Source organism: Platalea leucorodia (genome assembly GCF_965183815.1).
Source record: "Platalea leucorodia genome assembly, chromosome: 8".
NCBI classification, from domain to species: Eukaryota; Metazoa; Chordata; class Aves; order Pelecaniformes; family Threskiornithidae; genus Platalea; species Platalea leucorodia.
Window position 1 is genome coordinate 54,990,093 of NC_138830.1, and position 17,806 is coordinate 55,007,898.

General features: G+C 54.8%; 1 protein-coding gene across 1 annotated transcript in view; it reads left to right on the plus strand.

Annotated features, from left to right (window-relative positions):
• Positions 1–2,073: 2,073 nt before the first annotated feature.
• Positions 2,074–17,806, plus strand: part of JPH3 (junctophilin 3) — a gene marked incomplete at both ends in the record, with an annotated part of 57,492 nt that continues 41,759 nt past the window's right edge. The window contains one exon of the mRNA XM_082319176.1: positions 2,074–2,455. Coding sequence (XP_082175302.1) covers positions 2,074–2,455 — 382 coding nt within the window. The remainder of the gene's footprint in view (positions 2,456–17,806) is intronic.

The following is a 17,806-nucleotide window of genomic DNA, read 5'->3' on the forward strand; positions in this document are numbered from 1 at the left end:
CGGGGCAGGTACCGAGCGTAACCGTCCCTCCCGGGGGCATGCACCTGCCTGAATCCCCCGGCTTTCCATCGCCAGGGTTTCTACAGCTCATTTTTTTTTTTCCTTGGAGTCCTGGCCGAGCTGGGTCTCGAATCCGAGTCGATCATCTTGGCTCAAAACGAGCACTCCAGTAACGCCGGCGGCGATGGCAGGATGCAAACGCGAGCCGGTGCGCCTGGCAGTCCTACCGGAGGTTTTGGGGAGGAACCGTGTTTTCATACATTGCATGGATTTTGCTTTATAGGCGCTTGTGAGCAGCTTTTTAATTTTTGTTCAACAGAGCTCCCCCTTTAATACATATATATATATATATATGCATGCGCACAGACCTGCCCGGACCCCCCGATGCTGCAAATATTTGGCACGCTGGTTTCTAAACACGGGGATGCATCACTGGACCAGGACCCCAGCGAGCTGTCGCCACTGCCCGGGGAGGATTTCACATCTTCAGCCATCCCAGGGAAAAAAAATCATCTGTGGACAGGACTGGCGAGGGCCTCCTGCTGTTTTGCACCTTCCCGCTGGATAGGCAGGATCTGGATGAGATGCTGTGTGTCGAGGGGAGGGGACCGAGGTGCGCAGCAGCCCAGCCAGGAGGGGATACAGCCCGGACCGCTGCCATAAACCCCCAGCGGCAGCACGGCCTTTTCATGAATAAATAATTTGCGTTGCAGTTGCAGTGTGCTGGACCCGGCACGGAGCAAAGTCTGCCCGGAGACTTGGCGTTGGTGGCGCCGAACGAGGCGTTCAGCCCTTTCCCATCGTGTCCCCCCACCCAGCCACCCACCCACCCACCTGCAGATGGGGACCCCCGGGTCTGCCAGGGGACGGCCGCCCCTCGTCGCATTGAAGAAGCAGCGGGAGAGCGGCGGGAGCGGGGCGGGGGAGCGACGAAGGGATAAATAAAAATGCGGGAGCATCCCGCAGCCGCGACGCGGTGGTGGGGGGCTGCGGGGGGCCGCGGCCTTGCTGGGGTGGGAGGCGAAGGCGACGCAGTTGCTGTCTCTTTAAATCCACCCTGAGCCAGGAGCCGGGAGATGAGGCAGAGCAGAAAGCCCAGGATCCCTGCTCATTAATAAGCAGGATTTATCCCCGTAGGGAGCCGGGAAGGAGGGGGGAGGCCGTGGGGAGAGCGGGGCGAGCGGAGGGCCCTCTGCCCCCCCCCGACCCCCAGCACCCTCACCCCGCCATCCAGCCTCGCTCCGAGCATCCTCCGGCCGAGATGCGGGATCCGCCGGGCGAGGCGAGCGGGTCCCCCCGGGAGTGAGGTTTGCCTGGGGGCGGAGAAGGGCGGGGGGGGGGGGGGGACGGGACGGGACGCGGGGAGGCGATGGCGGGTTTTTAGGGCGCGGGGTGCGCGCGCGTTGCGCGGGAGCGGAGCGGGAGAGGCCGGGGGAGCCGCATTGCTGCTGAGCCGCCGCCGCCGCGCCCGGCCCCGCCATGCGGCCGCGCCCGCCGCTCCCCCCGGCCCCGCGCCGGAGCCAGGCCGGGCGCCCGGGCAGGGCGCAGCGGGGGCTCTGAGGCGCCCTCCCCCCGGGCCGCGCCGGGCTGCGGAGCGCACGTTTCCCTTTATTTATTTAATTTTTTCCCCCCCTTCTCTTGGCATTTGGCCTCTTTTTTTTCTTTTTTTTTTTTTTTTTTTTTCTTCTTCTTCCTTCTCTCCCCCCACCCCCGTTCCCTGCCTTGGATGGTTTTTAGGTGGAGTCGTTTGCACCAAAACCCAATAGCTGCTGCTGTTCTTGCTGCTATTTTTTTTTTTTTTTTTTTTTTAATGATACTGTTTCCACAGCAGGGGAAGAGAGAACTGGTCCTGAACATACTCCCAGAGAATGAATAATCACAAGAAACTGGCTTAAGCAGCTCCCTGGATCTGGTGCATGATTGCGATTGAGTTTGATTTGATTTGATTTTTTTTTTTTTAATTTTGTATTTTTTTCCCCAAGTCATCGTTCGCATTTTATTTTCTGCATTTCTTTTTTTTTTTTTTTTTTTTTTTTTTCACCTTTTGGGGGATTTGCAAACCGAATTACATGCATGTCCAGTGGGGGAAGGTTTAATTTTGACGATGGAGGGTCGTACTGTGGAGGCTGGGAGGACGGAAAGGCTCATGGCCACGGAATCTGTACCGGCCCGAAGGGTCAAGGTGAATATTCGGGCTCCTGGAGTCACGGCTTTGAGGTGCTGGGGGTCTACACTTGGCCCAGCGGCAACACTTACCAGGGCACCTGGGCGCAGGGCAAGCGCCATGGCATTGGCATGGAGAGCAAGGGGAAGTGGGTGTACAAAGGAGAGTGGACCCACGGATTTAAGGGACGGTACGGGGTCCGAGAATGCACTGGAAATGGGGCCAAGTACGAAGGCACCTGGAGCAATGGATTACAGGATGGCTACGGGACAGAGACCTACTCGGATGGAGGTAGGTGCTGCATTGATACCTTCCCGGCCGGGGCGGGCGGTGGCGTGGGGGTACAAGCCTCCGAACAGGGACCCTGGTTTTAGGCTGGAGTCTGTGAGTTTGCAACCTGCTAGCTTGGAGCGAGGGATGCTCGTACCCCGCAGGAGACAGGGAACCAGCCCGGCATGCCATCAGCCCAGCTCTTTGCCACAGGTAGCCCCATACGTTCAGCGGGTCTCCGGGTGCCGGGTTCTCCCCCCATCACTCTCCTCGACCAGGCTTTTTGGGGAGGGGAGCCGGCTGCGCTGGTGGGGGGACGCCCAGCTCTCGCCCAGGGCGGGTCGGAGGACAGGGTGGGCCACGCCGTCGGGAGACGACCCGAGTTGCACGTGGGATTTGCAGTTCTGCACCACTGGAACCTGTAGGATTTGCATCGAAGCGACCCGGGGCAGAGGGGAGGTGGACGTGCAGGGGGGGATCCAGGGCAGATGGGTGCAGCTCTGGTGCTGCAAATGCTTCCAGCGAGGGGCTGGGGTCTTTGCACGCCCTGCAGCCCCTCCAAACGCAGCCCCGCGCTTCATAATACCAGGCAAAAGACTTTAATTCAGAAAAGAGTCTTACATTCCTAGTTTACGGCTTAATGCTTAGCGTAGGGGCTCAGAGGGATCACCAAAGCTATTCTCTGCCGTCAACACAGCTTAACGAGATGTTGAGGAGAAACTAGGATCGAATAAAAAACAAGAAAACCCAATCGGAGCGCTCAAAAAAAAATTGCTGGACTAACAAGCTTTAAGGCCGAACTAGGAGAAACAGCTGGTGCTGTGCTGTAAGTGGCTGTATCATCCTCTCTCATGGTCTGTGCCTACTTCCATCTAAATTGCCACCATAATACGAGGCAGGCCTACCTGCCGGTAGCCGGGGGCATTCGGCAGCGCTGCCCCGTTGTTTTGCTGGCAAACGTGTCCATCTAAAGCAGGCTTATGGTTTTGTTTTGTTTTTTTTTTTAAGATGTTATCGTTTTCCAGGACTGCTATGTTAAGGAAATTGCAGCGTTGATGAGCTCCATCGCAGCGTTCCTGAAAGGTGCTGCAAGACCTTTCTCTAGAAAACCCAGTTTGCTGCTTCGTGATTATACAGGGAGGCAAGATTAAACGTTACCTGCAGCTGCTCTTTTATGCTCTCGAAGGGCGAGGTGGAACGATCTCTTGATTTTTAATGATAATTTGGTGCTGGTGGCTTTTCTCCTAAAGGAAAATATAGCTGCAACCTTTTGTTTCAGCTGCCTGGAATAATGCTGGGGTCTGAGCTGGAATCTGCCGAGTGCGTGTTTGCAAGCCGTCGATAAATCCCAGCAGTCCTTCAGTCGAGAATAAAGCTTGGTCAGAGAATAATCGCGGTCTCCCACCTTCAAAGCAGTCAGGAGGGGACGGGGGGGGGGGTTTCTGCGTGCTCCCAAGGCGAGCGCCGTCGCCCCGCGCCCCTCCTGGCACCCAGCCCCTGCCGGGGAGGTTTGCGGGAAGGCAGGCACGAGTCTCGACAAACTACAGGTCTCCGAGGGCTGGGTGTTGCAGGGCTGGCCCTGTCCCCGGGCACACGCGTGCCCCCACCCCGGCACGCTCCCCGTCGACTGCAGCGCGGCGGCTTTTTGGGAAACCTGGGGAGCATCTCCAAATTGGGGTGGCTTGCCAGCACTTTCACCGTTTCTGAGAACCTACCAGAAGCAAAGAGCTTCTTCTTCCATCTTGTCAGGCCAGCCCGGCTTCTCGGCGTTCGGGGATCGAAAAGCTATATTGCATGTTTATCATTTTAGGAGGAGGTCAGAGGATGAGGAGGAGACAAGGGCAGGGTCCGTAGCACGATGCTCCCCCCCAGGGACTCTGCAAACCGTCCGAGGAGGAGGGGGCGGCCGAGCTGGGGAAATGCAGAGCCCTGGGACCCGTGGCCAAGCCCACCCTGCTGCCGGGAGCAGGGACGGGCCACGCACGCCCCGACCGGGCTCCTCCACGCCAGCTTTCCCCCCATCTCGGTTGGGCAGTCACCACGGAGTGACTGAACCCAGCTGAAATTGCACTTTCACCAACTGGCTTGGAAGCACCCAGAGGCCACGGCCCTTTCCCAGTTGCCTGTCTCCATTCTGGGTGGAAAACACCAAAGTTGGGTATCTCCAGCTTTTTGGACACCGAACCTTACTGAACTTTGTGCGTTTGGATGCAAGGAGCTGGTGTGTGCAGGAGCTCTGCTGGAAGGGTGGCTGCGTAGCTATTGCACAGGGGAGGCAACTGTTGGGAAGGATGTTTCTCATTAATCTATTCAAGTTATTACCTTCATCAAACTGAAGTATCCTAGAATCCTCGCCCCAGCATCTGTCACTTGCCACCCACAGATAAATATTCATCCCTTGCATATTTTTTTTTTAGCACATGTACCAGGGCTAGGGGATGGGTCCCTAAATGCGCAGCGAGGCTCAGGAAGCGAGGCGCCCCAGAATTCATGGGTTTCGCTCCAATTTTACCATTTCCTTGCACAAGAGCGGGGAAGGGCAAATCTCGACACTCCACCAACCGTTGCCGGCGCTATCTTGGGGAGCGATATTTTGCGCGGCTGATGCACACATGTTGACGCGTTGGGCTCGGGCGTAGGGTATGGCACGCGGTGGCCTCAGCCGCGTTGCCACCGCCCCGCCGGCCGTCCTGGCTCTGCTCGCCGCCCCGGGTACCGTCCCCCCCACGCCGGGTGCTCACGCCTGCCACGCGCACACGCATGCACGCTTCCCCCACATGCAGCTTGCAGATCTCGCACCTCCCACGCGGACACACTCATCGCCATGCACACACGCCTCTCCTCCCCACGCCGAGACGCCGCTTCGCCCCTCCGCTCGCATACCCACACGCACGTGGTCTGCCCCCAGCCCGGCGCCAGCGCTCTCTTGGCCCATGCACGCGCCGGATGAATGCAAACCGCGTTCCCTGAGCCGTGCGGATATGTGTCCATCAATGCAAACCTCTTGCACAGAGCCCACGTAAGCAAATACGGCCTCGCTGTTCTCCTAGGAGCCCACACTTTGCCAAATCTCCCTAGCACCGCTGCGCGCCCAACCCACAGTCCTGCACCTGCGGCACACGCGGGCACCGTCCTGTCTTTCCCCTGCACAAATGCACTCACTCGGACCCCTCCAAACCATGATACTGCTGACATGTCCTCATCTTTTTGCCAAAAATCCCTACCACCTCCTGCCCCCATCCAGAAGCACCCTGATGTTACATAAACCAGGCTTCTGAGGATCGCTTCAGTCGGATGCTGGAGTTGCACCGCTCGTTTGCTGGGCCTGATTCAGCCCAGCTCCGGAGCGGGAGCAGGATTGCTCCCTTGCTTTGGGTGAAAGGGGCTGCATCCACCTGGATTGGCACCGATGTGAGCCGAAGCCGCCGCCATCGCCCTTGCTGGAGCTGGTGGAACCTCTCCAGAGCAGAGGGTTGGAGACCTCCTCCCATCGGAGACCCTCACCCGAGCAGGTCTGGAGATCGGGAGACATCTCAGCTGGTTCCTGCCTTTCTGTAACTCCACAGATGCTTTGGAAGTACTCAGTGGTTTTACCCTGGGGACAGTCTGAGTTGTAGCTGCAGGCTTGCCATGGGAATCCTAGGGCTGTGTGTTGGGTTTGGGTTTTGCTGCTGAAACCGTGGTTGTGGGGGTGGATAAGGTGGGGTGGATGAAGGAAGCCCCAAACCTGCTTTTGCCCTTTCCATCCCTGCCAAAGCTGTTTTTCTCCTCCCTCCACCTCTCCCCAGCTGAGCATTTGGGATCCGAGACCGGACAGGGGCACGGGGAGGGTCCGGCCCCTCTCTTGGGTCCCTGCTGCCCGGCCAGCCCTCGGCTCGCCGCCGTTCCCCGGACAGGAGGTGTCCGCCGTGCATCGGGGCTGTGCCGGGTCCCTCCTGCCGCCACCCCTCACCCCATCCCGGGTGCCCACGTGCTCCGCACAGCCTTGTTTCTCGGGAGGGTTACCCCAAAACGGACGGGCGGTCGCATCGCGGTGTTCATCTTGTGTAATCCTCTGTGCCCACTCACCTAAATGAATCATCCCTTTGATAGGTGAGTGAAATATAATTAGTGTTTTCATTGTTAGCACTGTGTGAGTAGGCAAGTGGGTTTTCTTGGCCCGGGCTGGGAAATTTTTGTGCTTTGCAAGCGATGGGGAGAGGGAAGCGGTGCGGTGGGAGCTGCCGGGGTGGGCTCCCTCGCCCTGTCCTGCCGGGGCAGGAGCCGCGGCGGCTCCGTGCCCCACTTTCCCCACCTCTGCAGTGGCACCGGTGACACCTCCAGCCGCTCTCTTAGCGGGGGCACCGGGAGCTACCAACCAAACGGCTTTGTAGTGGTTGAGGAGATAAAAAACACAAAATATTTTGCAAAAGCAGGCCCCTTGCCAATGTCAAGGGTCAGTCCAGGGGGATGGACCGGGGATGCCGCAGGGGGACCTGTCTGTCCGGGAAGGGGCCGCAGCCCCCTCGCCTGAGCTGAGAAGTGGGTTTGGATGAACCAGCACTGGCCGGTGCCGCTAAGGGCAGCGGCATCGCCGAGGGCTGCCTCGTGCCTCTCTCCGTACCGGGGTTTTTCACAGGTTCCTCTACAGCTGCAGGGAACCAACGAGCGAGGGCAAATTTCCGTGCGATCTATTCATAGCGCAGATGTCAGAATTACCTTAAAAGCATCAGCTCTCGTCTTATTTTGCTGCTGGGAAGGAATTGTTGATGCACTTTAAATAGTGGGTGGAAACAAGCAAATACAAATATGCCCCGGTCCGCGATCCTCCTGGTTCCTGCACACAGCCCTAGCTGGTCCTGACAACCCCCTAAGAAGCTGATAATTAAAAAAAAAGCTATGAACTTTGTTTATGAAGCATCTCACTACCTAGGTTTGGTACAGAAGATGCTTGCAGGGCAACAGCGGTTATAGGAGAGCAACAACTGAAACATCAGGACCCGCCGAACATAGAAAAATGAATCAAAATACTAAATGAAGATTCTGACCAGCATCATTAAAAATAAATGATATGAGCTCATGGTAATTACTTATCTCACTGGAACATGCTGCTTAGTTTCAGGTACAGCTCAGGACAGAGGAAGAAGGATTTTGACCCCGGGGAAAAGTACGTGAAATAGAAATTGCCAGACAGGCTTAGCCACTCGCTCCATCTTCTTGAGTATTTTATCCGGTGCGTGATGCTCCCGGGGATGGTGCAGGACCCCAGCCTCGGGGCAGTCTGACCCCTTACGTGCCTCTCCCTGCCCCATCACAGAAGGTGACTTAAGTCCTGAAGCACAATTTTAACATCCTTTCGCTGGGGATGCTGGGGTGGGTTCCTCATGGCTTTTCATGCAAATCTCAGGATATTTGCATGTGATTTGCTATCCCATAGGGCTCCTCGTGGTTGGGTGACATCTGCTCCTGTAGCTGAACATTTTTTTTCCTTGAAGCTCCAGCTTGTGGAATCATGTGATTTTGCAAGATTTTCAGCTTCATTTTTGAAGCAAGGTTTCCACCCAGACTATTGCAGAAAAGTCATTCTTACAGGCTTGGAAACCAGCAGACGAGAGCTAAAAATGCCTTCTGTTTTAAAAATGCCTTGATTTGAAAATGAACCTGGTTAATTTTGAATGCTTTGAGTCAGGTAACGCTGATGTAGATGAATGATCTGTATTAATGTAGGCATGACTTGAGGATACAGAAGCAGGGCAGGATGGGGTTGGTGACGGTCTTACAGGGGGTAACGCTGTGGTTTAGCATCTGTCTTGTGAGATTTTGCAGTTTTTGCCTGTTTGGGGTCTGGCTTTTGCATCGACTGAAGTCCTGACCAAGAAAGGATTTTTTTTGCAGGAGTTTGCAATAATTACAGGAGAGTCTTGATGCTAGTTTGCCCCTGCGATAAGCTGTTTAACTTACAATTAAAGTATTTGTTAACAAAAAAGGGGAGCTTGGAGAAAAAAAAAAACACTTGAATGGCAAGTGTTTATATTTTGGCGTTTGATATTGGCTTTTCAAAGACAGATTCTGACCTTCGAATCAAAAAATCCTTAAAAATGGCAGTCGATGCATGAGCATTCCCTTAGAACAGCCACTCCTTTCCCAAAATTATTCCCTGAAGAGGTTCCACTTACTCTTAACATACAGCAGAGCATCATGAATTTTCATGAATGAGTGAACAGCCAGAGCAAGGTCCCTAAGTTTGCAGATATTTGCACCAAGACGATCACTATAAAGATATGATTTCCTACTCAGGGCATCGCTTTGGGTCTGCAAGGTGTTTCCCTGGACTGAATAAGGGATTGATCATTTATTTCACAGGAAATAAATAAACCCTGCTCTCGCCTCGTCCCGTCCTGCGCCGTCCCCGCTCCCAGTGCAGCCTTGTATCCCCAGTCCTTGGGGATCTCAGCCTCATCCCAGGCGGCTGAGCATCTCCCACACCTCGCAAGGGATGCAGCCCCCCGAAACCCGGTGCCGGCACGCAGCGCCGTTTGTGAGTGCTGGAGAATTAGCCCTTACTCCCGGGAGCTCTGCTGAGAAATGGGGTGAGATCACAGAGTTTGTGATGAGGATTAGAGCGCTGGAGGATTAACGGACTAAGCGTTAGCCCGATTTCACTCTGCTTTGTGAGAGGAGCACATTAGCTGTAATAAAGGTGCTGAGCGATATGCTAATGTGTTTCACATCCCTCGTGCTAAAGCCTCATCCCAGTTTTGGCCCCAGTCGGTGGCCAAATCCGCAGGGATTCAGCTGCCCTGGGCAACATTACGGGCCCCGTGTCAGCCAGGGGATGATGCTCCCTTGACTTTCCCTGGCTCTGGCGGACCTGGCGCTTCCCATCCCCAGGAAGAGTAGAAATTTCTTTCTTTTGTTCTTTCCTTTTGAAAAGCTGTATTTCCCCTGACTCCAGGACCTGGCACTTTAAGAAAAATCGCGACCGGCCTGAGACGCATTATGAGCCCCATCAGAATTAGCAATGCCGGGATTTGATTGTCATTATAATGGTTTGAAGCATTTCTCCAAATGCTGGCTGGAAAAGGCAATTACTAACGAACGCAAGCAGGCTCGAGGAGGCAGGAGATACAGACACAAAGAGAGGGAAGAGGGAGGGGATGCTCAGGGCGGACTTGCGTTTTCCTGCACACGGTGGAGAGCAAATCGAGTTTCTCCCCCTCGAAGCAAATAGCCGAAATGCCTCGGAAGGCATTGTCAGGCGAGCCCGAACCTAGCCATGGGTCTGGGGGGGATGCTTCTCTCGCAGATGTTATACGACCTGAATTTCCATATGTGATTCTTCTGGAGTGGCTTCTCCTTAGTATTATAAGGGCGCGTATTCATCACTGGCCATTCCCTGCGGAAAATGGCTTAATTCCTGCAGCTGCAGTTGTCTTCAGAGGTAGGGCAGCAGCTTTGGGGCTTTGCGCCGGTCCCTGCCCTGCCGTAGGTTTGCTGGAGGCTGTGCAAAGCCACTTCGTGCCTGCTGCAGGAGGAGGCACACACCTCGTTTTGTTGGAGGAGCCCGTCCTCCATCTCGCTCTGTGCCTCGGTTTCCCATCTGTAAGCGCAAATATCAGCAGTCTTTGCAATACTGTGGCGCACGTTAATGTTTGCCAGTGAGGGATGGAGCTTCATTCTGCTGATCTCCTGATTGCAAAGTATCTTTGGGGCAGGCATCATGGCAATGAGAAGATAAAGGACTCCCCGTGTTTTGGATGGGGCTCATATCCCCCAGATGAGCATTCTCGCCACAAGTGACCCTGCCTTTCAGATGATTTTCCCTACGGAGAACGGTTGAGCAAGCCCTCCTCTGTGGTATTTCAGCCAGAGTTACTTTACGTTGTTATTTGCATCCACAGAGGGGGAGGCAGGTTCCCTGGCTGTGGTGTGAGGCTGTATAAATCCCTCTCCTCTCTCCAGCCCCCGGCTCTTGCTCCCGCGGGGGTGCCCAGCGAGGCGCTGGCTCTGCCAGGGCCAGCCCTGCGCCCATCTCTACCTGCTTGCAAAGCGATCGCCTACAGTACATCATCCAAACCCAGCAATGCCACTGCTGTGTGTCCTTAGATGGAGGGTCCCTGCCATTTAGCTTTTAAAAGTGCAGGTTAACCATCCTGATATGAGCTGCAGGCTTGTAACGATTTGTTGAGCCCCAGCAACAGACTTAATGCCACCCAGCACCCCAGCAAAGCAGCCCATGACAGCTCTGCTCTAGTCCTCCTCTTCTCCTCTCTTCTCCCTGCTCTGCTCTTCTCCCTTTTCCTTTCCCTCTTTCCCTTCTCTCCTCCACGGATGCCCAGACCTCGCTGTGCCCATCGTGTATGTATGGATCCAGGCTCGCATTAAGCGATATGACTAACATCCATCACGTGTTCGTGCCTGCAGATTATATTTGCATACTCAAAAATCCATACTTTGTTTCTTCCCCTGTGTAAGCAGTTACCAGAGCATATTTTTGGCAAATTAGCAGCCACAGCAGGAGCATCTGACTGTGTTTTTAGCATGGCTTGGTGATGGTCAGAGGCATGGAGAGCCTTGACAGGGCTGGGGGGAAGATAATTTGCCACTGATGCCGTATCCATGTGGTGTTGCACACATGCACCGTCACTGATTCATGCAGGTGGCAAGTCCTAGACCTCCATATCATGCCAGTGTGGGATTTAGGTGAGCATTTGGGGGACGATTGCTGCTCTCCGGCAGCTGGGGACGGGGCAGGGAATGCAAGTCACCCGGCGCAGCGCCTTGTCCTGCTGCCAGGAGGGATGGTGCGGGAAGGACAGCCCTTGGAGTGTCTTGGCAGCACATGTGCACCCATGTGCATGCTCGGGAGGACCCATACATGCCAGCAGCGTGTTTGGGGGACACGTTTTTACCAGCAAGACCCCCTGACTGCTAGACATCAGCTGGGGTGACCAAGAAGGATGTCCCCATCATCACCCCATCAGGTCTGAGGCTGAATTCGCATCCTCCAGTCCTCTCTTCTCTCTCACACATCTTCTCTTTGGGATGGATGTTCCTGAGATGCTAAACATGATTTTTGCATGAATCCTTCCTGGGCTTTTCTCATATCGAATCGCTGGAAAGTGATATCTGTCAAACTTGCTCCTTCTGTCGTAATTCAAGAGACCGGCCTAATTATTGCCATCGGACATCTTTAATTAACGTGCTGCAGAGTTCAGAGATTAGAGGGGGGCTGAGCATACCAGGAAGGATCCTTTGCAAGTAAACTAGCAATTTGTGAGGCCTCATTACTTCGGCTTGGTTTGGGAAAGTGGACAGGCACTTCGGACGACTCAGACCTCATTCCCAAATTTCGCTGCGTGGCAAAAGTGAGCTGGGAGGTTTGGATCACTGCTGTTGCTGAACACCGTCACTGTAACAGGTGGATCTGGCTGTGCTTCAAGGATGGGACAGAGCCTACAGAGAAACCTGCCCTTTGAAGCCTGCTGCTCCCATCTTCTGTGAAAGCCTGGGTAGCTGTGCCTGTGCCGCCGATTATTTTAGCTAACCTGGAAATACCTTGCACTGACCCATGACAGTAGGTTTTTTGTATTTTTTAACTCTTTTTTAAACTATTTTTCTAAGCATTTGACTTTTTCCGAGGTCATGTTGTGATAATAATGTGTATGTGTCCACGGGCCTCGAAATGCTTTACAACATCCTAAATAACCACTTGAATGTCTCCATGAAGAAACTAAAGCGGAGCAAAGCAGGGCAGGTCTGTGCAAACCTCCCCGTGTGCTTTACCCCGTGTGCTTGCCAAGGACTTTGTCCTGCAGGACGCGGAACCGGCCGTCTTGGTTCGGGAAAAGCCTGTGAGCAGCCTTCAGTCTGTAAAGCTTGTACTTAATGGTGTTCCTGGACTGGAGCCAGAGGGCTCAGCAGCCTGCAAAATGCCAGAGCCTTGGGTATGGGGAGGGGGGGAAGAAAGAAAATGCAGCCATTCCAAGCCAAAAAATCCTGACTTCTGTCTCCTTCCAATGCCATGACGGAGATGCACCGGGTTTATACCCAAGCGCATGATCCCACCTTCAGGCTGCTTCAGGCTGTGAGCAGCCCATCATCTTCCCTTGGGGCTTCCCCCCGTGTCATTCAAAATCCGCCTGTCGCTCTGGCGTGCCCGACGGTGCTGCTTAGTTGTCTGAAAGCTGGAGTACCCCGGGCATCGTTGTTGGTCTTCGCCACCTCTCCGTAAGCAGGAGAGGACTATGGGTGGCAGGCAGTCTCTCGGCTTTCTACCCTGTGACACTGCTCACCTTCACCTGCTGAGTGCAATGCTGTAGGCCACCTCCATCTGGGCCAGAAAGGCCATTTTCTAGATGTTTCAGGTCTCCTTTCCCTCTCCATTTCACTCTTATGTGCGAAAGGCACCTGGTACGGAGACAAATGGCAGCAATGAAGTGACTCTTCTTCTTGCCCGAGGTTTCCAGCTGGTGTGCTGCATGTGGGACGAGCAAGCCATGCGTTGGTTGCCTCTTCCCAGCTATGGTGAAGACCTTGTCTGCAAGAGGGAGCAGCTCCCTCCACGGTCCTGGGCCCACGAGCACCCACACAAGCCCCGCTGCAGCGGCTGTACCCCGGGGAGATGAGCTGGAGATGGAGATGGGTCTCCTCCTTCCCCGCTCCCCAGGAAAAAAACCCTAAAACTGGCAAAGCCAAGGAGATGAATGGAAACCTGTCATTCTTCCTGGTGTCTGTAATGCCTCCAATCCTCCCGGAGCACTCTGCAAATAGGAGCTAATTAGTCTTCCCAATACCCACCTGAATTGCTGGAGTGCCGCTGCATTATCCCTGTTTCCAGCAGGGAATGTGGAGGCGATGAGGCTGCGCCTGGCCGGCTTGCCACCGGCTTTGCATGGGATCCCACTCGCCTCCCCGTTTCTGCAAAGTACAGACCAGGGCAAACCCTGATTTCAGGGATTTTGGCATTATGGGGACAACAGGAGCAGCCCTGCAGACTCTCTGCTCTCTTCCCAGAATGAATTTTAGCCTCCTGAGCCAAATGCTGAGAAAGCGCTGAATAACTGCAACAAATTAGATTACTTTTTGGTACTTGTCATTTCTCAAAACATACGATCTTCTGCTGAAGCATCAGGAATGATGCTTTGGAGGCCAGTGACTTCCCGCTTTCTGCTTTCAACCTGGCTGGCTCCAGCCAAGGATGGGGCTCCGCACGGTCCTCAAGGCAATGGAAATTCCTGCAGGAGTTTTAAAAGCCGTTTGGAAACAACCCAGCCCGGCTCCAAGGGGAGCCAGCCAAAAAAAAACCCACCCCAGGCTTAAGAACACAAGTGAAAATGGCCAACAACCGCATTGCCCATTTTCTTCTCTCCATGTTTCCATCCCATCCCGACTTTCCTCGTCTTTCTTGCGAGCCCGTTTCCTTTCTCACGCTCCATCTGCTGTTTCCGAAAGAGGAATATTCTCGCCGATCCGTCTTTCAGGATGACTTTAGTTATTTTCTCCCAGCCTCAGGTTATGCCCTCTCCTTATCTCTGATCTGTACGTGTGCACGCGCGTGGCCACATCCCCACCCTTCTTGGCATCACCTTTATCTTGGCCAAATCCTGCTGGAGCGATTACACCAGGAGTCAAGAAATCTTCCCCGGGGTAAAACCGCGGTGAGCAAGAGCACAACCCGCTTATTCCCTCGGGCTCTAATTTTGCTGCCGTTACGATGAATGGCAAAATTCCCATTCCCAGGGCAGGATCCCTTTTGTCAGCAGGATCATGGTGGTGGCTGAGATTTCTTGGCTTGGCTCTCCAGTTCTCTCCTATCATGCGTCTGCTCTTGTCCACGATTTCCACCCAGCCCTAGCCCGCAGCTGCCTTCACGATGCTGCCCTGACCACCTAATGGATGCTGCATTTTCCCTGATGCCATCACTCCATTAATCTCATGCAATTAATGCTTTGGGAAGCATTTTGCAAAAATTGATAGTAAGGAAAGAACTACAACCCAGAAATGGTTGCTGCTTTGGTTGTATTACCATAGTAAGTCACAAATTCCCTAGCTCAGGAGGATTTTCCTTCTGTGTCCAAGACTTTTTTGGTTGCTCTTTGTCCTTTTTGCACAGTGCGAAAGGGCCACACGGAAGGGGGGTGGATATTTGTGGCATCTTGGAGGCATCCATAAGAGTGACCTGCATGGCTGGGGGGAAGAGGTTGGCACATTTTCCTCCCCAGCAATTCTCCTCCCTCACGGTGGCATTGCCTCTTTTCCATAATGCCCTGGCTTGGGCAATGCAATCAGCTTGTGGCTAGGATTGCAGTAGCGTTGGCTTGCTCCCTGCTTCCCATCCCAACGGAGCCATGTTCCCCTCTTGTGCACAGTTAAAGAGGGTGGCTGCTCTTCTGCTCTGAGCCTGGGAGGTGCTCAGCTCTCTACATCTGCACTGAAGTCCTTGAGGACCTCGGTTCAGCACCTCAGATCAGTCTGGGGACCTTTTGCATCAGACATGCTTGTCCTGTTACACCCAGCCCCGTCCTACGGTCCCCACTGCACGGGCTTCCCATTGCACGCTCCCTTTGCAGCTCCCTAGCTCTGAAACAGCTCTGCGGTCCATCCTGGCGCGCAAAGTGGAAAATCATAAAATCCTTTTTCCTCTGCAGGGAGAAAGAGTCTCCCGGCTCCTTGTGAGATTAAGCTTTGTGCATATATCTGCAAATGTTAGGGGCAGAGGTTAAGCTGAGCAGTACAAGGGGAGGAGGTGACAGTGCTTAGCAATGCAGATCAGATAGCTCTGAGACCTTCCAGTATTCATGGCCAAATCCTGGGATATTTAGGGGGTTAAAACATAATGAAGCCAGATGAAGGAAGGAGTTCTGTTTGGGTGAGGAAGGACGAATGAACTCAGCTCGCTGGAAGGAAGTTCTTTGATCTGCTGGTGGCCATGAAGGTGGCCAGATGTCTTGGTGGCCATAGGGGAGGTGACCGTGCCCTCCTAGGCGATCCCCAGAGGCAATCCATGCTGCTGCCTCCAGCAGGGAAGCAATCAGGAGAGCAATGACACCCATGAAAGCAGACTTGGGGTTTGGTCTTTGCTGGGAGTTGCTCCATGATGCTGGGAGGGCAGAAGCAGGATGGGCCAGCCGGATGGGATGGCTCCTCAAGTCCTTGCATCCTCTGCTTAGAAAAATCAGCCTTGCCAGGGAGATGCACAGCATTTCCACAGCATTCTCCTGGAGAAGTTGGCTGCTCACGGCTTGGATAAGTGCACTCTGCACTGGGTTAAAAACTGGCTGGATGGCTGAGCCCAGAGAGTGGTGGTGAATGGAGTCAAATCCAGTTGGCGGCCGGTCACGAGTGGTGTTCCCCAGGGCTCAGGGTTGGGGCCGGTCCTGTTCAATATCTTCACTGATGATCTGGATGAGGGGATCAAGTCCACCCTCAGTCAGTTTGTAGATGACACCAAGCTGGGTGGAAGTGTCGATCTGCTGGAGGGTAGGAAGGTCCTACAGAGGGACCTGGCCAGGCTGGATCATTGGGCCAGGGCCAACTGTATGAGATTCAACAAGGCTCAGGGCTGGGTCCTGCACTTGGGTCACAACCACCCCATGCAATGCTACAGGCGTGGGGAGGAGTGGCTGGGAGCTGCCTGGCGGAAAAGGACCTGGGGGTGTTGGTTGACAGCCGCCTGAACATGAGCCAGCAGTGTGCTCAGGTGGCCAAGGGGCCAGTGGCATCCTGGCTTGTATCAGGAACAGTGTGGCCAGCAGGAGCAGGGAGGTGACAGTGCCCCCGTACTGGGCACTGGCGAGGCCGCACCTCGAGCACTGTGTTCAGCTTTGGGCCCCTCACTCCGAGAAGGACATCGAGGTGCTGGAGCATGGCCAGAGGAGGGCAACGAAGTTGGTGAAGGGTCTGGAGCACAAGGCTGGTGAGGAGCGGCTGAGGGAGCTGGGGTTGTTTAGCCTGGAGAAGAGGAGGCTGAGGGGAGACCTTATTGCTCTCTACAACTACCCGAAAGGAGGTTGTAGCAAGGGGTCGGCCTCTTCTCCCCAGGAACAAGCGATGGGACGAGAGGGAACGGCCTCAAGCTGCACCAGGGCAGGTTTAGGTTGGATATTAGGAAAAACTTCTTCACGGAAAGGGCTGTCAGGCCCTGGCCCAGGCTGCCCAGGGAAGTGGTTGAGTCCCCATCCCTGGGGATATTTAAAAGCCAGGTAGATATGGTGCTTAGGGACATGGTTTAGCAGTTGCCTTGGCACTGCTGGGTTAACGGTTGGACTCGATGATCTTAAAGGTCTTTTCGAACCTTAACGATTCTATGATTCTGTGCAGCGATTGCTCCTGGCGGCTGTGCAATTCTAGGAGTAGGTTTTAAGGCCATGCAAAGATGACAGCTTCCCGGGCACCTCTGCCTTGCTGGAGATAGGCACAGGCGCTCACTGCAGCTGTAACCTGCTGTGACCAATTTGCCGCCTCTGCTCCAGCTGAGACGCGCTGTCACGCTTGCTCCGAGTGCTTTGTTCTGCTCTTTGCCACTGCCTCTGGTTTTCAGCAAAGGGCCGTGCTTGCTTTACGGTGCTTTGGTTTAATCCGTTTGGGTTTTTTTCTCAGCTGCAGATTTGCTAGGAGACTGGGAGGTCAAGGGACCTGCCTGGGGCCAGGGACCGAGTCAAGTGACTCAGCCAAGGGAAAAGGAGTCCGGGACTCGGGCAGGGCAGGCTCTGACGGATCTCCTGCAGGACCTTTTCTCCCTCTCCCCTTGCCCACACTGGCATCTTTCCCTGAACACCTTGAATCCATCTCTAGAGAAAACAGGAGGCTGAGCCCGGGGCGAGGACACCCCAAGCCATTTTGGGGGCTCCATTTGCAGGGCGTTGGGGCAGATCTCTCTCACCCGGCTGCTCCCCGTTGCCCGCAGTGGGTTGTCCTGCCACGATGCTCCGGGAAGGAGCCAGAAAGGGGAGTGAGATGCTGCCAGGCCTGCAGGGGATGGACAGATGGCTTGGGGGGCTCTCCCCTGCCACAGGCACTGTTCCAGGGTGCCACTGGGCATGGGGAGAGCCGTGGTGCACAGCATCGGTTGTTGCCTGTTCTTGGGAACACCAAAGTGGGCTTCAGGGGGGCAAGCCACGCTCACTGCTCAAACCCAACCAGAGGACATGTTTGATGTCTCCACTGAGCTGTTTGCCGGCCGTCTTCCCGATTGTCCCCCATCCTTCTCCCTGCCGGCACTGCCATCACCTCCTTGCCCTGCCCCGCCGGCGACTGCCATAATCCTGGTGCTCGGCCTCCCTCCCCAGTGCTAATCCTATAAACCCTCGGTAAATCCTGCCCTCCTGGCCCTCCCACTCCATGTCGCTTCTCTGAGGCAGTCTTCGTGGGGTCCCCCAGCATGGGGCTGGC